This window comes from Pinus tabuliformis, chromosome 5_2 (assembly GCF_031772625.1).
Source record: "Pinus tabuliformis cultivar Carrire ecotype Pingquan chromosome 5_2, CPIR1, whole genome shotgun sequence".
NCBI lineage: Eukaryota > Viridiplantae > Streptophyta > Pinopsida > Pinales > Pinaceae > Pinus > Pinus tabuliformis.
In genome coordinates, this window is record NC_142306.1 from 360,192,559 (window position 1) to 360,214,975 (window position 22,417).

General features: G+C 42.2%; 1 protein-coding gene across 2 annotated transcripts in view; it reads left to right on the plus strand.

Moving 5' to 3' along the window:
• LOC149158954 (uncharacterized) overlaps nucleotides 1-22,417 on the plus strand; it is a 292,431-nt gene that overhangs the window by 111,829 nt on the left and 158,185 nt on the right. For both annotated transcript variants that reach the window (XM_089436378.1, XM_089436377.1), the window contains one exon: nucleotides 5,356-5,492. In XM_089436378.1, the coding sequence (XP_089292504.1) occupies nucleotides 5,439-5,492 (54 nt within the window). In that variant the 5' untranslated portion in view covers nucleotides 5,356-5,438. The remainder of the gene's footprint in view (nucleotides 1-5,355; nucleotides 5,493-22,417) is intronic.

Genomic DNA, 22,417 nt, shown 5'->3' on the forward strand with positions numbered 1-22,417 from the left:
ACCTTTGCCCAGCCAACCCCACAGTTGTACCATGCACTTGGCAGATGACCCAGGACTTGTATGCTGATGTGGCATCACTTACACCATCATCTGAGCCCTTACAGATGGTCTACAGGCATCTTCGACTTACTTGGAGACCCATGAGGTCACTTGTGTGCCCTCACACCCATTGGGAGCACCATAGGTTTATTATGTGGAGAACAATGGGCCAACCATTGTCCATTACTTTTAGGAGTCCTATTCATCATAATGGCACTTATGGACTTCATCAGGCTTCTTAGAAGGCCCAACGACATGTATTATTGATCATTCGACCTCTTGAGAGGCTTGTTATTTTTTTTATGAGCTAGTTCGGTGGGCTTGTCACCAAAAGTTAGTTGTTTGCACATTATTTTTATTTTAGGGGCTAATGTAGGCCCATGTAGCTAAATCAAACTCATTAGGAGTGTATAAATACAAATGATGAGAGTTCATTTCTCATCATCACTTGGTTTGGACTTGTATCTCTCTAGAGATTTTCGCTATTCCTTCTTGGTGGACGAAATTTTGGAGCATGGATGGATTTTTATGTTTGGATTATCTCTTCTTATCTTGGAGCTTCTTGATTGGCAATTTATTGATGGTTGGATATATTCTCTCGCATATAAGTTCACAATTTAATGCTATTCTTTCTTTTACTTTGTCACATGCATTGATGATGGATTTTCGCTATACTAGGGCTAATTGCTACATGCATTTATTGCGAAATTGTGGAATTATGTTTCTATATAGCATCTCTCTATGTATGCGCCATGTATGTTGAACGAATTTTCCTAGGGATAATTCTATGGTTGAATTTATCTTGATAAGCCATCTCATCTTGCAAAACTAAGTATAAAAGCTTTAAAGGTCATTCTCCTTTGCCCTAATGACAAGCGAAGTTGATCTTGAAGCCTCCTTGACCTAGAAACGAAGTCCATTCTCATATTATTCTTGACTTCAATCTCCCCAAAGGATTAGTCATTGGTCTACCATAAAGTGATCACTTAAAGAACCATTTTTCTTCACCTTTCCTTTATTCTAGGTCTAGCCACATTAGGGCTCTCCTAGGGCATAATTTTCCTGACAAACCACCTATATAACTTCGATCTCTTGGCCTCTACTATGCTAGTGTGTCTCCTAGGCCTCCTCCAAATTTGAGGGAATTCCGACGGTGGGGTTGTGAGATATCCCAAGCCCTAGCCTCGAGATTGGTTTTTGCCCTAAGTTTCCCTAGGCTAGTTCCTCATAGGGATCATTTTGCACCTTTAAGTGAAAATCATTTCTTCGATCCCCTTCTCCTCCTTGTTTAGGTCAAGTTCATCATTGGTTGCTAAACTCCCTCCTCTTGACCTAGCCTGGGTCCACTTGGTCCCGTGTGGTCCCATACCTCATCAAAATTAATTCTTCAAAAACCACTTGGGAAACCAAGTTCCATAAGGATTTTAGGGATTGGGAAGCTCCTTTACAATTCACACTCCTTAAACCTAGCCCTTAAATCCTCATCCCCTTTTCCTAGAAAACTTTGTACCTTGCTTAAGAAGCAAGCAAGTCCCATTCTTGAGTCTCCCCTAGGAAAGGGTCCTCAAGATCACTTCACGTCCATCTTAGTTGATCTATCCTTCATAAGTGATTCTCTATATATCGGGTCTCCTCCCATCGGTGAAAGTTCGTAAAGAGTAGGAAGCTTTAGCTGTGGTGACAGTGGGCTTTAGCTTCATTGTTGCTCTTGACCTAGCAAGTGCCCCTCTAGGACCCCTTGCTAGTTTGAGAGATAACAGGGAGCGCGCTTGCTGGGTCACTCCCCTAGTGCTTCTGAGCGGAGTGTGCTTTGGGAGCTATTCGAGCGGGGGGGTGGGGAGGGCGGGCTCTCCTGTAGCCCTGATCCCAACTCTAATGTTCAATATACAAGGTGTTGAAGGAAGAGAATAACATCATCTATGTTGTTGAATCATCACTTGGCCCAATGTTCCTCAAAAGGTGTGCAATGACCTGCCTATAAGTGATTTAGTGGAGTTACATGTGGGTTGGACATCCTCTTTGAAGTGTTGTAGAAGCATGGTGAGATCCCTTAAGGAATTGCTAATGAAACTTGGAGCAAACACCTAACACAACTCATGGAATCGAGTGAGATCATCATCAAAGGTACCTCTAGCCATAAATGTATCAGAGTGGGCCATATTTAATGGAATAAGGCATTGAAGTACATCACCCAAGCCTCTTCTTCAAACGTATTTCTAGCCTAAGACTTGTAAAGAAGTTACCCCACATAACTATGGGAGGGTTATCAACAGGCTCTATTAGGTGCTTCCAACCTCAAGGGGAAGGACAATTCCTTGGCGAATCCATCAATCAAAAGATGTAAATGAATGAGTGGAATGGTGTACCTACGCATCATGGAAGATGCTATTGTGGTGTACCATCTATGCAGCCAAAGTCGTTTGAATAATATGAAGTGAAGAGGGAGCAATTGTAGGACCTGCGTTACCACTTTTCTCGGCCTATTTTAACTACCCTTCAAGTGAACCTTTTTCTTCAACAATATTCTTTTCTTTTCATGGATAGCTTGAGTTACCAGCTTTAAACGATGCATCAAATACCCCCTTAAGATGTAGCGGTTCATTGCTCATTGGGGTTGGGATATTCAACAGTTCCTTTTATTTAGAAAGATCATGATATGCTAGAAACTGGGTGATGGTTAACGAGAGGGGGTAAAACTTAGGTTAGGCTTTTGTGCATGCACTTTCATTTTGTCCCAACCATCTTGTGCCTTTTAACATTTTTCTTTTGGTGTGGCAACATAGGCTTTTATCCTTCTTTCAGCTGCATTGGGGTTGGGACATTCAAATGTTCCTTTTATTTAGATAGATCATGATATGCCAAGAATTGGGTGATGGCTAATGTGGGGGTGGGGGGGCTAGAGCTTAGATTAGGCTCTTGTGCATGCACTTCCATTTTGTCCCAGCTATCTTTTTCCTTTTAACATTTTCCTTTGGATGTGGGGGCAAAGGATTTTTACCTTCTTTCAGCTGCATCAACCTCTTAGGGCCAAGTTTCTGCGCTCTTACTCAAAGACATAGCACGTAGGGGAAACCAAGAAATGTGAGCAATAAGAAATCAACCAAAAGAGGGGAGATGAGACAAGGGAAAGGGAAGAAAGTGGTAATTATGGATTAAAATGGACAAGCAACATCAATCAACGCCTCCTATTTGTCCCCCTTCTAGACAGTGGAATGAAAGGACTCAAGGAGGGTTATACTGGACTAGGGGCGGGAGATAACCACCAAGGTGAAGCAGGGAGACAAGGATACAATCAAAAGAGGTCAATCATCCAATTTGACCTGTGGTCCACACTAGAATGCATCAAACAATTAAATGAAAGCACTTGAAAAGAAAATGGTTAGCATACCTCATATTTGAAGACCCACCTTTATCGGGTGAACTAGCTAGATGAAAGAAATAACTGATTGGAGAGTGGCTGAGTGGCAACTGAGAGTGGCTATCTGTAGGTTAAAGGTGGAGCTGCTGGCTGGCAAGCTGGATCGAAAGGGGGTTTTTTTTTACGTCGGGGGATACCAACAGGCTGGTGGGTCACAGGTCACATACAAGGTGCTAATTTATCTTTCTATACCTCCTCACACCTACTTGCTATGACTTCATACATTAATTTATGTGCCAAGACCTTTTGCATTGATAAAAATGGTGTTCTACCCTTTGATTTGGTCTCCTGTTCCTTGCTGTCATATTTAATTTCTCAAACATATCTGAATAAGCTGCCTGTACTATGCCTTTCTGTTGGATGTATACTACAGGAATGCATCCCCACGAGGCCCTTTCAACCACCAAAAGGTATTGGGATGTCAGCCATTCACCTGCTGCTATACATCTGGTATTTTCTCCTCATTGGTGACTGCAACCATCAAAATTTTAATGATATACTTGACAGTGATATGTCCGGACTCTGAAAATTATAATGCTCGTCAACAAAACTGCTGGCTGCAACTACTCTTCCCAGCACATATGCACAAGTTAACCTGATATTTGTGTAGAAGGAAACCCGCGCATATTGATGGTGGACCTCTTTAAGGCATATAAAACCACAACTCTTCAGCCAAAATCTAATGGCTTTGGCCATCATCTTTCAAATTTCTGCAGAAGTTTTATCCAAACTCTGTATTAACCCAGAACGAGTAGTCCATGCACAACTGCAGCCAGATACGACAAAACTTCTTCCTGGTTACATGCATAGTGTCATTAAGAGCACTATTGCATTTTATTCCTGCCGAATTGCACTTATTTTAAACATTTAGATGTTGCAGCCTTGCACACAGTTTTTAGGATTAAATATGATGAGCAGTAGTGGCACGTTTGCCATGTCAAGTTTTTTCATAAAAACCCACTACTTGCCTCTTTTTTCTGTTCTAAACACCGCCATGAAAAATGTCCTAAGAAGACAATGTAACCACAGATTCAGTTAATTGTCCATGCTGCTGTTAAGATGCACTTATCCCATATCTGCATTCTTGCTGTTAGGTATAGAACAGAAAAACGTAGCATTTGTACTCACCGTGAAACAGGCGCACAAATGGAGTTAGATATATCTTTTTTCATCCCAGAATGGCAAAGGTTGGCCCCAGGTTTACTATACACAGATTGGCATGGGTCAGTCACTTCACCCACATTGGCTGGCCTCCTCATCCTTGTCAACAGAAGACTTAGCTCAAATTTGAGTTTTCTCAGGCTAAAGTTTAAACCTAAGGTCAAGGTTCTCTTAAGCCTGCAAGGAACTTGCACTGCAAAAGTTCAACACATGGACTGCACTGAGGTGCAAATAACATGTTAACAGTGGTTTATACAGAAGCCTTGCAAAATTATTTGATGTTTCTGGGGTTTCTCTTATTCACATTCACACACATATTTCTGCTGACTGCTGTTAGATTCCTACTTATCAGTGAATGAATTCATATATTACACGATAAAGGTAGTTACCTGGCCCCCACTTAATAATCTGATATTTGAATTAGTCACTTTATGGATCAACCGGACATTTTCCAGTGTAGCTCGCAACATTAAAATATGGCTCCTATACCTTTCTTTTTTTGGGTTCATGGTCATGTTGTCCGATGGGAATATTAATCCTTTCATGTAATGTATGAAGTAATCATCTTTGTATGCCCCCCAATAGTTTCAAGTTTCAACTGATCTGATGTTCTGCATGATAAATAAATATTGTTTTATTTTCTTCCTTGACATGTTATTTTGAACCCATTTTTTCTACAAGAATATGGATTTAACATGTAGCAGACATATCTAAGAAAGCTTCTTTCGACTTTGCAGGTTGGTTTGCGTGGAGCATACAGACAAACCGAATAGTAAACATACTTCTATTGGCATTGAAATAATCTACTCTTGATCTTATTATGGATATGTCATTGCAAGACAAAGATGCCGCTTATTCAGTAAAGCTTATTCAGGTACTTGCTTCATTGCCCTCTTATTTTTTCAGGTATTCATCTCATTCAAGTTTCCATAAGAAACTAATACCATGCATTTAGACAATTTCACTTTTTGTGACGACAAGACACCCAAATATGTTATCTTGAGAGCAATATCAAGTGCCTTTCTTGCCTATGTCAAAATGTTCGATTGTTAGGTGTTGTGTATGTTACTTCCTCGGTTATGACTTGGTGTAAAGGTCCTGTTAACCCCTAAATTTGCCCCTTGCAAATTTGAAGGGTTAAAAATCAGCATATTTCATCAGGCTAGAGGTTCAGAGATATGCAGAGACAGAGCTTGTGTGTGTTGGGGTTGGTTCCTAGGGAAACTGGTTGCAAGATGGATTCAGTGATGATTCAGACATTTTTTGCACAGATTGGAGAGAGTTGCTATTTTTAGTAGGTCCCATACTTTGTAGGAGAAAGAGTTTTAGGGCTTGTAGGGTGATATTGATTACATATTCAGAGTCCTTACGAACTCAGGATTCCATTTAGGCTTCTTCGGGTGACATGCATGGCACTTACTATTTTTAGTAGGTTTCGTCCAATGACTCACATGTTAGAAATAGAGGAATATTTGGAACCATTGTGAGCTTTTGAATTTGATGAGCTACTTACGAATGATATGCAAGCACTTTCTATTTTTAGCAATGCTTGCGTGTCGATTTTAATCATAGATTCAGATTCGTTAATGAAAGGCGAATCCAATGAGTATGGTTTCATTGGAATTTGAGCACTTTCTATTTTTAGCAATCTTTGCATGGGAGTGTTGATAGCATATTTGGGTTTCCCATGAGATTCTGAGTCTAATGCGTATCGGTATAATATTATCGACATGTGGACAATTTTCTGTTTTGAGCAATGCCTATTTTTAGTTGTGCTATATATGGCAGGCCCCCCTAACTCTTTTGGATGTTTTCTACTTTATCCTATTTTTGAGGGGACCTTGGCATTTTTATTTATATTAGGGTGACATGTGGCAATATGCGAGGGTGACACACAACTCATGGAATGGACAAGTGATGAGATTTACAGATGAGTCATCAATGATGTGGAAAAGCGCAAGGGTAAATTATTTTGGAGGTGTGATGTGGCTATTGATTTTTCCTCCACCCTATTCTCTCTCTCCTAGTGTGCATTGGTCTCCTATTTTCCCTCCTATTCTGTTTTATTTTTACTCTTACTTTCACTCTTTTTACTCCACTTTTTCCTCAATACAAAAAAGCATACCTTTTATGGCCTAACTCGAATTCCCTAAAATATGCCATGTTGAATTAGCCAAAATTGCTTTGAGGATATTTTTATCATGGATGGAATTTCCTTAGACTATTCCAAGATGCTTTTACCCAAGTCAAATTAGCTGAAATTGTGCTCAAAGATATTTTTATTTCATGGCAACTTGGAAATACTTCAATTAAACTCAAGCATGTGCCACTTCACTTAATTTTATTCCCTAGTCCACATGTTTTTTTTCAAGTATTCTTTTTGGGGAATTCGACCTCCTACTTTGCCTATGCAAATTAGAGGAATATGAGGGAGAAAGTCCCATAAATACAAGTGGAGGCCAAGCTAACAAATTGAATTGTCTTCAGCAAGCAACAACATTATTTTCTCTTTCTTCTCTTTTCTAGCTTCTACTTTATTATGTCTGAATATCGTTGTCATCATTTCTGTAATAGTCACCTTGGTGTAGCCAACATTTTTACCTTCACCAAAAAAAACTTGGTTATGATCTTTTACATCTCACTGGGTTTGTTCAATGTCTCAATGGTATCATATACAATTTGGTAGAAGTTTTAAGGCTTAAGCTATTTTTTGGTGAAATTTGCCATTTAAATATGCTTTCTATCTATTTTATTTTTCATGCAAGAGTCTTTTTCAAGAGATTATTCCACCTATTAAATTGCTAAGAATTTTATAAACTTGTTTAACCACTAACTTGTTGGTCAAACAACCATTACTTACTGTTGTTTACATGTTATACTGCAGACTTATAGTGAAAACAATACTTGCTAAAGGAACACACCCCAAGGCTGGCACTGTAATGTCCCCAATTAAATTAATTTTGCTAAGAAGAATTTCCATTTTTGCAATCGGGTGTTGGGAAATATTTTGGCATGTAAACTTAGGAAAAGTGGGTGGAGGGAGTCCCCATTTAATTTTTGAAGAGATGGAGGCCACCAAAATTAGAGAAAAGGAAAAATTAAATTGGTAGTGGGATGTGGGGCCACCCAAAAAGGGGAATTCGAACCCCTTAGGAAAATCGAGCTAGGGAGAAGGAGGTCAAATTGTTGGGGCCCACAAGGAGAGAAAGGGGGCAGTGAAGATAAATGGAAGGAAGAGGCATCATTTTGGGGGCTTTTAACAAATTGAATTTCTGATTTAGAGTACTCTTGAGCTGCTTAGCTAAGACTATCAGTGTTGCTTAGCACAAAGAGATTTCTGGGTGGAAATCTCAGCTCTTTCTTTGGTGGACTTAGAGTGCCACCCTAGGAGAGAATTTCAGAGTTTATTGGAGAGGAGATTGCTGGAGTTTGTGGGTCATTTCTAGCCATAACTCAGCCAGTTTGAATCTCCAGGAGGACGCAGGGCCAGAAGTTCGTACCACTGATTTGAGAAGTTTCCAAGGGAGTTTCAGCTAGAGAAATTAGGAGAAAATCTTGAGGGTGGACGAGAATTTGTGGAAATTTGTATAGGTGGAGTCTACAGCTACAAGGAGAACCCGAATTCATCCTCTAAGGCCTGCACAATAGTTTTCTGGGCAGAATTTGTGGGCTAGATTTGCAATAAAGAGGAGCTAGTGGAGCTGGGGTTTTGGGCCTAAATTTCCAAGGAAGCATTTCTGAATTTTCCCAGCCATTTGGAGGGAGGAAACAAGGGTAAATCAGCAGTTACTCTTCAAGGGGGACACAGAACCAGTGGAGGAGGGTGTAGCACCAATTTTGGGTAATTCTGGGAGGTCGGAAATAGCCCAAAACATTTTTGGGTTTTGTTGTTCAGGGGTCAAGGAGTCTACTTCTAATTTTGCAGAATTTTTGGAGGAGTTTAGGCGCCCCAAAACAACACAATTATTTGGGAACTAGTTAGAAGGAGTGAGCTTAAATTTTGGGTAATTCTGGGAGGTCAGAAATAGCCCAAAACATTTTTGGGTTTTGTTGTTCAGGGGTCAAGGAGTCTGCTTCTAATTTTGCAGAATTTTTGGAGGAGTTTAGGCGCCCAAAAAAACACAATTATTTGGGAACTAGTTAGAAGGAGTGAGCTTAAATTTTGGGTCCCGGGTGGTCGGTAAAATTTGCCCAAACCCTTCCTGGGTTTTTTTTGGAGAGCCCAAAATTAATTTAGCAAAATTTTGTGAGCACTTTCTTCTAGCCAGCGGTTGTAGAAATTCCAGGGCCAGCGCAGTACATTGAGGAGAAGTCTTTCCTTTGCATCCAAGCAACATTTTTTTAACTTGGGATTGTCTAGCTTGCTTGGGAAAGCCCAGGTGCACACATTCCATGCGTTGTACTCTCCTTTTGATAATAAAATGGCTCAGCTTGGCGCAGTTCTGGTGCAATTTTATGGGTGTTTAATTGTTCTCTGATTTTTCCTGTGTTGCATGTGTATTTTACTTAATATCACTATTAATTTTCTGTTTGGGAACATTACAGTGGTATTAGAGCTTTGATCTTGGCCTAGTTGTGGGTAGCCAGCAAAATCATGGAAGATTTGGGTATGTATGCACAGTGACGGGTAAAACTGTAGACAAAACCATGGCTCAAGGGAGATTCAATATACATGAATTCTGGGGTGGAATCCATTGGAATGATGAGAGGTTGGCCCAATTGAGGAGGGTGACAGATTGGACCCATTCTCATCCTTGCAACAGAGATACTAGAGGTGCACAGGCTGTGGGGGTGCAACCATCTACACCATGTGGGGAAAATCGACCGACTCAGGGCACCAAATCTCCTCAAAAGGAGTGGACAAGATAGGGGAAGTTAGAGGGTGAGACTAGGGAGCGTTTTTGTTGGTGGAGACCGAGATTTAGATGTTAGGAGCTTGAGGAGGAGGTTGAGCAAGAGCACACCCCAGATGGGGAGGAGCACATCGATATACATGATTAGGTGGAGTCACCATTGGTGGAGACCTCTTTGATAGCTCTGGCTAACACCTTGGTTAAGGGAGTAGAGCATACACTCGGAGGACCATCTGTTGATGAGGGGCTGACAGTTGATGTGGTACAGACTGCTATGATTGAGTTTCTAGACGATGGCCGCCCACAACAGATTGATGAGGTGCTTGGAGGCATACCTGTCATTAACGAGGTGTCTGGAGGCATACCTGTCATTGACGAGGTACCATAAGAGACGGAGGGGTCCAGAGCTGTGACCAAGTCAATGTTTTAAAACTCCGACTCCGATTTGGAAATAACCGAGGGTTGGCTTCGACTTCGACTCCGACTCGGTATCGACTCGGCCGGTTTGATTTCAATGACTCGATCGTTGTAAAAAATACATTAAATATTTATTTTTTTATAAAAAAACATAATTTTAAAGATTTTCATTCATGTTTCCAAACACAAAGCTTTAGAATATAGAGAGAAGACAACATATGATCAAAGTAGGCTCATGAATATATCCATTATATCTAAATGGCACCCATTGCACTGTCTAATACAATGTTCATACTAAGCCACCAATGCCAGGATTCTTTTCTGCCTCAGCCCAAGGACAATCAGTAGACTACAACAACAATAATACCAATTCTCTGCAACCAATCATAGCTTCCCAAATGATAAGCCAATGAACTGATCAACAAATGTCTTCAAGTTCAAATTTGTGCCTTTGCTACAGGACGACCTGTTTCATGCTTCTACCTAGACTGTTGGAGATGATTTCAAGAAATATGCCCCTAATGAAGTCTCAAAACCCTTGATTTAATTTTGGTCAAGCTCTAGAACAATTAGAGATAAATATGTATCTATTAGTCCATTGCCAGAACGTTTGCCTTTTTAAATACATTGTATGGCTCAATGCATTGTTTCAATTTTCTAATTCATGCCACTAGGATAAACATACTTTGGCCTTGTAATTTTCAAAACTTTCTCACAGTGATAGATTACTTTAGGGCTATAAATATGCAATAAACAACAACCCAACCATTGATATGTAGGAGTCGAACAACTTTTGACAAATGTGCTTCAGGATCTTTTTCAAAGAGCCAACCCGACTGGGTTGTTACCGAGCCAGTCGAGTCGATGATTGGCTCGGCCGGCTCGGTAACAACCCGACCAGCCGTTCCATTTTGGCCACCGAGCCAACCCGACCAGGCATTGGCTCGGTCTGGCTCGGTCGAGTCGGAGTCGGATCGACCGTTTTTAAAACACTGGACTGAATTTATAGATGATAGCCACCCTCGGCAGTTTCATTAGTTTCGGGCCGATCTTCTAGCATTGAGAAAGAAGGCCATGACTGTGCGAGAGGCCATTCTGTAGCAGAGCGAGGAGCTGGAGGGCATGAGAGCAGTTTATGCAGAGTCAGCAACCAAATTGACTCGGGGTCGGGAACAACTGGATTCCCTAATGGTTGCACAACCTTACTCAGACATACATGAATGACGCTGGTAGCACTTGTAGGTTGCCTCTACATATTGGAGAGGGAGAGGCAGAGTCACCTCGACAAATTTTATATGTTGACCAGGATGGTGAGATGAGGCTACGTGTTACGCCGGGGGCAACATTTGTAGGATGGGGGGATAGTTCCATGTACGAGAGTTCATGCTCTCGATCCTTCCCTTGGTGTTGGATGGCAAGAAGTATTGAGTTGGTACCTGGTGGGGTTGGCTAGGTTTTTGGATACATCCATGGTCAGAAGCATAGTTCAGCATGGGCCATAGTTTGCCAGAGGGGCTCCAAGGATGGATCATCATTGGGATCCAGGTGGGACTCCCCACAACTCCATGGATTCGGTCAGTCATGGTATTAGCAGGATGGTGGATCCAGTGATTTGACTCACCCCCATCTTCATACTCCCACCAGAGTTTTGGACAACACTAGTGACAAGTCGAGCTGATAGAGGAGCAAGTTGGCTGCATGAGTTGTCTTGGTATGTTGGTTGTGTTTGGGGGCACTGGATGATCATTGTACCTTGGTAGGAGGTTGTCAGAGGAGGTGGCATTGGCAGGCCACCAGATAGGGCACTACTTTGAGACGATGCTCTCCCATTGATGTATTAGGCATGGGAGCCATGGATGATCGGTGCAGCAGGTATATTTCCCCTAGCATGTATGGAGTTAGATGTCTCAGGTCCACTAGGACAGGTGTGGAGATATGTCATGCATCATGACAGGTCCACTAGTAGAGTGGCAGATACATTGCCATCTGTGGGATGCTTTCTGGTGCAGGGTAGTATGACAGTGGGTAGCAGTTTCTAGCAGGGAACAAAGGGGTGCAACTGGGTGCAAACGTGTGCCAAGGGGCGTGGAGGTACATGTTTGTATGCAGGGGAGCGCAAGGGTGCTTGGCCGTATATAGTTTGATGCTACCCATGAGGATTTTGGAGCGTTACCTCTAGAGAGAGACTCTCCAGTTGAGGCATTTGGTGGGTGCAAGCGCTGGAGGATACAAACATGGGGATGGCATGGTCTACTATCGAGGGAGCATATGTTCCACCCGTAGGCTCACTTGGGGAGGTGATCGCTAGGGAGCTACATGATACACTTTTGACGAGGCAGTCTGAGGCACTACATGAGCATGACAGACAACGGATGGTAGACTTCGTCTACAGGAGGGTGTCCAGACTCCCAACAGTGTCTGAGTGTATCATCAGGTGCTGTGATAACAATTTTCATTGTGTGGTCTGGCAGGAGCAGGGCAGTTTGGCATGCATGGGACAAATTCCTGATACTCAGGGTCCACCTATGGGATATATACAGGGGTCATAGATGAGGGACGAATGGGTTCTAGCAGGTAGCAATGCTACACAACGACAACCTGTGAGGAGTGGGAGTTGTGAGCTGCTAGTATGGTTGGGTGATCCAGGGATCCGGTTGGTGAGTGGATCACTGCACTTATTGATGTGCAGGGTTACGATGGAGGGTGATCCAATTCTTTTCGAGGCTGACACATGGGGAGTCGTTGAGACCTTCGTCATATGGTGATGCAAGTTGCTGCTCAGGGTCGAGGCTAGTCGTGGAGCGGTGGACTCGAGCATTGTAGAGTTGCCCTTGCAGGTTGGTCATAGCGCTAATCGTGACAGATATAGTCGCTGAGCGATATCGAAGAGGAGGGTCCGATACGAGCATGTTGAGTAGTCGGGCATGACCAGGGTGTCACGATGTCAACAAGATAGGTTCCTTCTGCGATGGGTAGGGGATTTTAGCATAGCAGGGCTTCGTAATTCAGCTACCTGTAGATGTGAGTTGGTTTCTATAGGGGGAGGGCATCCAAATCTTCCATTGGGTTTCAGTGATTCGTTGATGGTGTGGGGAACTTCATCGGTGTGGTAGGGTGATCAACATGAGGAGTTTAGGGGAAGCTCAAGCAGACGACGGTTCAATCGCACTAGGATTGGATTGCATCTTCAGGAGTCAACTCCAGAAGTGCACGAGAAGGGCTATTCAATGCTAGTTTTTGGTAGCATCAGATGTGCTCTAGCCATGAAAATTGGTGGAGAGGCTAAGGCACATGAGTTCTAAAGAACCCAAAAACCATTTGGTGAAATTCCACCCGGATTTTATTTTATTAAAATAATTAATATTTTTAATGGGGTTCCTAAGTCTAAACTTAGGAAAATTAAAGTATTAATGGGTATTAATCAAAATATGGGTGAGAATGTTCTAGAAAGCGGATCAAGTCAAGTTTTTAATCTTAGCCGTTGATTAGAGACTTAATCTCGGCCATTGAAGTCTCAACGAGAAAAGTATAAGAAGGAGGCTTGGGGTTCATTTAGAAACACACATGGAGAGAACGAATTGATCTAGAGTTCAAAATTTTTGGGGCTAGGAAGCTGAGAAGTTCAAACTAAGTGATCATTCTGCAGCAAAGGGGTAGGGATAGTTTGGGAATATTGGGTAGAGAGGTAAAGAGCCACTAGTGGAGGTAGTGCAACACCTAAAGGGACTGACACTGGGCTAGTCTGGGCCCACGCAGGCTTGACGCTGAACCAGGGAGAGCCAACGCAGAGGAGAAGTTGCCCTCATGCAGAAATCCAGAATTTTGCCGGGGAGCTGCCGGAACAACCGGGGAAGGTTGACATAGAAGCTCCAGGAGGTTGAAGAGACAGCGCAGGGTTGACGCAAAGCCTTTGAGGATGACACAGGGCCTACGCAGGGCCAGCACAAAGATAGCCGGGGTTAGCCAGTTTTGCTGCCGAATCAACCAGAATCTGTCGGGTGAAGTGAGGTAATCTCACTCAGTTTTCCGCCATTATATTTTTCTCTGTAACTGGATTGCCAGGAGGCAATCCAACATTGTATTCATAACTACTACTTAATAATATAAAACCCTCAAAGCTACTGTACCGGTTTTCCTGCATTGGGTTTTTCTGGGGACTGTTTTGTCCAAAAATAATGGTGTCCTATGTATCTTGTTCTTTGCTTGGTTTCTTGTTTCATGTAATCAAATTAAATTGGTGTAGGCTGCAGAAGTAATTTACTTCAGCATTTTTCAGAAAATAACTTGATAATGTATATTAAAATCAAGTAGGAGAAGTAAATTTATTTTTGTTGTAGTAGGGGTTCTTTGAGTAGAAGAATTTTCACATTCGGTAGAGCAGTTTCACGAGGAGATGATCAGAATCTTATATTACCATGATGCTCTACTTAGTGACGGTATGCAGAGGGCAACTGGTGCCTATGATGAGTTGGAAAGCGAGTGGAGCAAGGGATGTCTCATGCTGATCAGGATGGCTTGGGATCCTGGTAAGACAGGGCAGAGACCTAGTACTACTAGGTGGTACATTTGGGACCTCGACATTGTGTGCAGACTGTTGGGGTTAGTTGGTTGAGAGGGTGCCTATTCAGGCATTGCTTGAGGACAAGAAATTTTTGGCGGGGAGGATTGTAATGTCCTCGAGTAAATTAATTTTGTTAAGAAGAATCTCCATTTTTGCAATCAGGTGTTGGGAAGTATTTTGGCATGTAAACTTAGGAAAAGTGGGTGGAGGAGTCCCCATTTAACTTTTGGAGAGATGGACGCCATCAACATTAGAGAAAAGGAAAAATTAAATTGGTAGTGGGATGTGGGGCCAGTCAAAAAGGGGAATTCAAACCCCTTAGGAGAGTCAAGCTAGGGAGAAGGAGGTCAAATTGGTGGGGCCCACAAGGAGAGAAAGGGGGCAGCGAAGATAAATAGAGGGAATAAGCATCATGTTGGGGGCTTTTGACAAATTGAATTTTTGATTTAGAATACTCTTGAGCTACTTAGCCAGCCAAGACTACGAGTGTTGCTTAGCACAAGACTACGAGTGCTGCTTAGCACAAGGAGGTTTTTGGGCGGAAATCTCAGCTCTTTCTTCTGTGGACTTGGAGTGCCACCCTGGGAGAGGATTTCAAAGTTTATTGGAGAGGAGATTGCTGGAGTTTGTGGGTCATTTCCAGCAATAACTCATCCAATTGGAATCTCCAGGAGGACGTGGGGCCAGAAGTTCGTACCACTGATTTGAGGAGTTTCCAAGGGAGTTTCAGCTGGATAAATTAGGAGAAAATCTCGAGGGTGGACGAGAATTTGTGGTAATTTGCAGAAGTGGAGTCTACAACTACAGAGAGAACCCAAATTCATCCTCTAGGGCTTGCGCGGTAGTTTTCTGGGCAGAATTTGTGGGCTAGATTTGCAGTAAGGAGGAGCTAGTGGAGCTGGGGTTTTGGGCCTAAATTTCCAAGGAAGCATTTTTGAATTTTCCCAGCCATTTGGAGGGAGGAAACAAGGGTAAATCAACAGTTACTCTTCAAGGGGAACACAAAACCAGTGGAGGAAGGCGTAGCACCAATTTTGGGTAATTCTGGGAGGTCGGAATTAGCCCAAAACATTTTTGGGTTTTGTTGGTCAGCAGTCAAGGAGTCTACTCCTAATTTTGCGGAACTTTTGGAGGAGTTTAGGCACCCCAAACCAACACAATTATTTGGGAACCAGCTAGAAGGAGTGAGCTTAAATTTTGGTTCTTGGGTGGTTGGTAAAATTTGCCCAAACCCTTCCTTGGTTTTTCTGGTTCTGTGGTGGAGAGCCCAAATTTAATTTAACATAATTTTCTGAGCAATTTTGAAGGCTCAAATAGGGGTTTCTTCTAGCTAGCAGTTGTAGAAATTCCAGGGTCAACGCAGTACATTGAGGAGAAGTCTTTCCTTTGCATCCGGGGCACACTTTTCTCACTTGGGATTGTCTAGCTTACTTTGGCAAGCCATGCATTTTACTCTCCTTTTGATAATAAAATGGCTCAACTTGGCGTAGTTCTAGTGCAATTTTATGGGTGTTTAATTGTTGTCTGATTTTTTTTGTGTTGCATGTGTATTTTGCTTAATATCACTATTAATTTTCTGTTCGGGAACGTTACTGTGGTATTAGAGCTTTGATCTTGGCCTAGCTGTGGGTAGCTAGCAAGATCATGGAAGATTTGGGTATGTATGCACAATGACAGGTGAAATCGTAGACAAAACCATGGCTCAAGGGCGATTCAGTATACAGGAATTCTGGGGTGGAATCTGTTGGAACAATGAGAGGTTGGCCCAATTGAGGAGGGTGAAAGATTGGACCCATTCTCATCCTTGCAAGAAAGATACTAGAGGTGCACATGCCGTGGGGGTGCAACCATCTACGCCATGTGGGGAAAGTCGATCGACTCAGGGCACCAAATCTCCTCAAAAGGAGTGGATAGGACAAAGGGCAGTTAAAGGGTGAGACCAGGGTGTATTTCTGCTGGTGGAGACCGAGATTTAGATGTCAGGATCTTGAGGAGGAGGTTGAGCAGGAGGACACGCTGGATGGTGAGGAGCACATCGATATAGCCGATGTGGCGCTGGAGTCACCCTTGTTGGAGACCTCTTTGATAGTTCCGGCTGATACCTTGGTCAAGGGAGTAGAGCATACACTCGGAGGACCATTTGTTAATGAGGGGCCGACGGTTGATGTGGTACCTAGTGCTATAACCGAGTTTCTAGACGGTCGCTGCCCATAATAGATTGATGAGGTACCTGGAGGCATACTTGTCGTTGATGAGGTTCTTGGAGGCATGCCTGTCATTGACGAGGTGCTTGGAGGCATACCTGTCATTGATTAGGTACCATAAGAGACATAGGGGTCTAGAGCTGTGATCGAGTTTATAGATGATAGCCACCCTCGGCAGTTTCATGTTAGGATATTCCGACACATAGGATATAGTTAAGTTCAACTTGGTCTAGTATAGAGTTAGGTTAGAGTTAGGTAAAGTGTGTTTCTTTACCGTTGTACATTTTGTAACTTACAATCCGACGATCACGATATGTAGTGATCCGACGGTTCACTCTCACCTCGGTATTACCGACACTTGATCCGTGGCTTGACACCCGATTGGTCCATGAGTTCTATTTAAAGCGCATGGAGGGTCATTGTTCGGGTAATCCGTGCATGAGAGAAGCTTATGTAAATTTTCATTCTTTGATTAATAAATTGCCTGTAGTACCCACGTTGGGACAAGCCATGGACTGTTTCCCTCCTTGCACTTTGAGGGTTTTAACCACGTCAAAAATACTGGTGTATTGATTTGAGATCTGGTTGTGAGCGGTGTCCTTTTGGTATTCTTTCTGAGGAACTTACCCTGTAAATTCCTACATGGTATCAGAGCTATTTGAGGGCCGCGTCCGTTGGTGATCCAAATCTGAAGCCGGTAGAACTGCATGCGGCTGTCATTTCCTAGATCTGCTGTTTCTGACTGCTTTCGGGCCGAGAGGACTGCTCTGTTGCGTTCGGAGCATCTGTTCCAGTGAGGAACCCCTTTCGTTTCACGCGAAAAGGTTTCCGGTAGCCCTAGCTGCGTCATTTTTCAGATCGGGAGGTATACAGTGTTTTTTTTGCAGTTTACTGTTATTTTCTCTCTGCTTATTTCGGTCTCAGTTTATTTAGCCTTTTTTTTTTAACCGGATCTATACCTTTCATTTCTGCGTATGCTCTTTGCCCTGCGACTCTGTGCGATCTGGGCAAATCAGAAACAGAAAGGAAGGATTTTTCTCATGCGTATGCTCTTTTCCCTGCACCTTAGTGTGATCTCGGAAAATCAGAAACATTGAGAAAAATATTTAGTTTTTCGGCTAAAGCTAACTTTGAGATTTTTTTTAAAATTTCTAGTTTTTTGGCTAAAGCTAACTTCGAGCCGTAAGTTTCGTTTTTCTTTGCATATTCGTGTTGGGTTTTGTGTTTTGTGTTTTGTAGGGAAAAAGAGCTTTCTCAAGGCAAGCACGCAAACCAAGGCCCCCCCCCCTCTCTCTCTCTCTCTCTCTCTCTCTCAAATTTTTTGTATAGATCAATTGGTTCAAAGCTATTTTAAGAGAGTAGAGGTCTTGGGTTCAAGTCTCCATTTTGTGGGGGCGGATTTTTTCATTCCCGCACATTCGCGCACTTTGCCGGCAACGTCAACAATTTTTTTTTCAAAAAGCCATAACTTCTTCATCCGAAAGCCTTTTTCAGAGCCGTTTTTTTTAAAACCGCCTATTTTTTCGAGATCTATCCATTGGAACACTTACTTTCAGCATCTTCAGCTTCAGTTTTTTTAAAAAAAATGGAAAGTCCATGCCAAGTCATTCTTGACAGCACTAACTACTTCCAATGGGTAGCCTACATGGGAGATTTACTTAGAAGTAAAGGTCTCTACAGAATAGCCACAGACCAAGAGAAGAAACCAAAAGATGAAGACAAGGCGACAAAATGGGAAAATAGACAAGATCAAGCACGTGGTTTGATAGGGATGTCTGTTTCTCCTGATCTTAGATTCCACATTGCAGAACTTGAGACTCCTCATGAAGCATTAGAAAAACTTGCTAAAGTTTTTGGAATTAAAAATGAAATTAGAGCCCATCAACTTGAAAATGAGCTGCTTACTTTGGATCCTAATAATTTTTCTTGCATTGAAGATTTCTTGTCCAAATTCAAGACCCTTAGATATCTCTTGGAAGGTGTTAAAGTTAAGAAAGAAGATGGTAACCTTATTTATTCCATCCTTACTAAGTTGGGACCAGCCTACTCTGTATTTGTTTCCACTTTCCATTCTACAAGGGAAGCTTTCATTTGTCAAGGACAAGACTACAAGGCCCCTTCCTTTGACTCCTTTTGTGATTCCTTAATAAGAGAACAAGAAAAACTCTTACACCTTGGTCTTCTTAATCTTGGAAACTCTTCCACGAAAGCGTTAGCCGCCCAGCAGCAACCAAATTCAAAGAATCCTAAGAAGTCATATCCTCAAAAGAATGGTCCTAAACCATTTCAGCCTCAAAATGAAAGATCATTTCAGCAAAATGATAAGACCAATAAAAACAAATGGAAGAAGACTGATAGACATTGTAACTTTTGTAATCGAGATGGCCACTTAGAATCTAAATGCTTTAAGAAGATGGAAGCCTTGGAAGCCGCAATGAAGAAACATAACATCCATGTGGAGCCTACTTCAACTTCAACTTCCGGAATGGCACTTTCTGCATGTCATTGTCAATCATCTCAGTCTGGTTATGCATTAAATGTATCTTCTTCTTCTTCTCATTCTCATGAGTGGCTCATTGATTCTGGAGCCTCTTGTCACATGGCCAAAAACCAAGCCATGTTTTCTTCTTTAAATGATTGTAACACCAAAAATATATATATTGGTGATGATAGATCTCTTAATGTTGTAGGGACTGGAACTGTTCATCTAGACAATGGTCAGTTTAATGATGTATTATGTGTTCCAACCTTATCCTGCAACCTTCTATCTGTCTATCAGATAACTCATTCAGGTGAAGGTAAAATTGTTGAATTTTCACCTCATGATGTTGTAATCAAGGATCTAAAAGATCCTAAACAGATTCTAGCTACTGGTCTTGCTGATGATTCCAAAAGGTTGTATAAGTTTCACAACTTTGGGTCATCAAATCTTCCCTCAGTATTTGTTGCTCATAATGATGAAGTGAGCAAACTTTGGCATGAGCGATTTGGTCACTTAAACTATCGCTCCCTTCAGCATCTATGTAAAGAAAATATGGTGACAGGTCTTCCTATGGTATCTTGCAGAGATGGTGTTTGTTCCGGATGTGTACTCGGAAAACATCATCGGGACAGTTTTGACAAACGTGCCTCTTGGCACGCCTCAGCCCCTTTACAGCTTGTGCACAGTGATTTATGTGGTCCTCTTCCTGTTGCTTCATTCTCTGGCTGCAAGTACTTCTTAACTTTCATTGATGATTTCTCCAGACGCACTTGGGTATACTTCTTAAAACTCAAGAGCGAAGTATTTAACACTTTTTTGGCCTTCAAAGCCTTTGTTGAAAAACAATCTGGACATCAAATTCTTAAGCTAAGAACTGATAATGGTGGAGAATATGTTAAAAACACATTCATCAACTTTTGCACCGAAAATGGAATTCAAATGCAACATACTGTTCCATACACTCCACAACAAAATGGTGTAGCTGAAAGGAAAAATCGCACCTTAAAGGAAATGGCTAATTGTATGCTGCAATCTAAAGGACTCAGTCTTAGTTTTTGGGCCGAAGCAATTAATTGTGCAAATTATATAATCAATCGCACTCCTACTAAGGTTCTAGAGAATATCACTCCAGAAGAAGCTTGGAGTTCCATTAAACCAGATGTAAGTCACTTTCGTGTGTTTGGAAGTGAAGCATGGGCCCATATTCCAGATGAAAAGCATAAAGCTTTAGAACCTAAGAGTGAGAAATGTACTTTTGTTGGATATTCTGAAGATGTAAAAGGTTATAGACTTATTCCATTTAAGTCCAAAAATGTTATCATTAGAAGAGATGTAAAATTTGATGAAAATAAATCGGCCTGCGAGCCTAGTCCGGCGGATGTGCCACCTCTTCCTATCTCTTCTACTTTTGAAAACATTTCTTCTTCAGATGATGAAAGCGAGGATGATAATCCTCCCCCACCTTCTCAGGATCCTCAACTTCCAAGATGGGTCCGTGCTACTCGGGATGCAGCAGGTGATCTTGCCGGTGATCCTACAGATCAGCGACGTACACGTTCTCAGTTTGAAAGAGCCTCTTCTTTACTGGCTCAAGCTCCAGTAAATCATGATCCTGACACTTTTGCAGAAGCTTCAGGCCATCCACATTGGGAAGCAGCTATGAATGAAGAATATCATTCATTGATGACAAATGATACATGGGATCTTGTTCCTCTACCAAAGGGACGCAAACTTGTTAGATGTAAATGGGTTTACAGAACCAAGTATGGACCAGATGGGAAAGTTGATAAACATAAAGCTCGTCTCGTTGCTAAGGGCTTTTCACAGGTTGAAGGCATTGACTACACTGAAACCTTCTCCCCTGTTGCCAAAATGAACTCTATCCGCCTTGTTCTTTCCCTTGCTGCCTCTTTAAAATGGGAAGTCCATCAGATGGATGTTAAATCTGCCTTCTTGCATGGGGACTTGCAGGAAGAAATCTATATGGAACAACCCATTGGCTTCATACAAACAGACTCCAGCCTTGTTTGTCGACTTAAGAAATCCCTTTATGGCCTCAAGCAAGCTCCTCGGGCTTGGTATGCCAAAATGGATAGCTTTCTTTTAGAATCTGGCTTTTCTAGGTGTCATTCTGACAATACTGTCTACACCAAGAAAGTGGGCAACTCTCTTATCATCCTTGTTCTTTATGTTGATGATCTTATTCTTACTGGTAGTGATCCCAACCTTATAAACCATGTGAAGTCCAGCCTTAAAAAGAAATTTGAAATGACAGACTTAGGACACTTACACTATTTTCTCGGTCTTCAAGTCTTGCAATCCCAAGAGGGTATTTTCCTTTCCCAGTCCAAGTATGCTTGTGATATTCTTCGTCATTTTCACATGGAAGACTGTAAGCCAGCCCCTTCTCCCTTTCAGTCTGGAGTCAAACTTTCAGTCTCTTGTACTTCTCCTGAAGTTGATGCTACCTTATACCGTCAACTTGTCGGAAAACTCTTGTATTTAACCCATACTCGTCCTGATCTTTCCTTTGCTGTTGGCCTTGTTGCTCGTTTTATGCAAAACCCCCGTGAAAGTCATTGGAAAGCAGCTAAAAGAATACTTCGTTATGTTCGAGGTACAGTACAGTTTGGGATTCATTACAGTGCCAAAGCAGCTCCTCTGTTAGTTGGTTTCACTGATTCTGATTGGGCTGGTGACCCTGATGATCGGAAGTCTACTGCCGGTTATGTCTTCACTCTTGGTTCAGGACCTATTACATGGGCTTGTAAGAAACAGGCTGCCATTTCTCTTTCGTCAGCAGAAGCAGAGTATCGTGGTGCCGTGGAAGCTAGTAAGGAAGCCTTGTGGCTTCGTCAGATCCTATCAGAGTTTGGCTTTGAGCAGCAGCATCCAACCACACTTTGGTGTGATAATCAAAGTGCCATTCAGCTATGCAAAGATCCAGTCCAGCATCAGCGCAGCAAACACATTGAACTACACATGCACTTCATCAGAAAGCTCATTCATGACCATGTTCTTGAAGTGCAATATTGTCCAACAGATGATCAGGTTGCAGACATCTTCACAAAGGCTCTCACAGAGGCGAAGTTCACTAAACTTCGATATATGCTTGGAGTTCAGGAAGTTGTCACTAAGGGGGGATAGGCTCTAGTGCCTCCTTCCTTCTCCTATTGTGTCATATTTGTAAATCCTTCAATCCTATCCCAAGTTGTTCTTAAGGGGGGATGTTAGGATATTCCGACACATAGGATATAGTTAAGTTCAACTTGGTCTAGTATA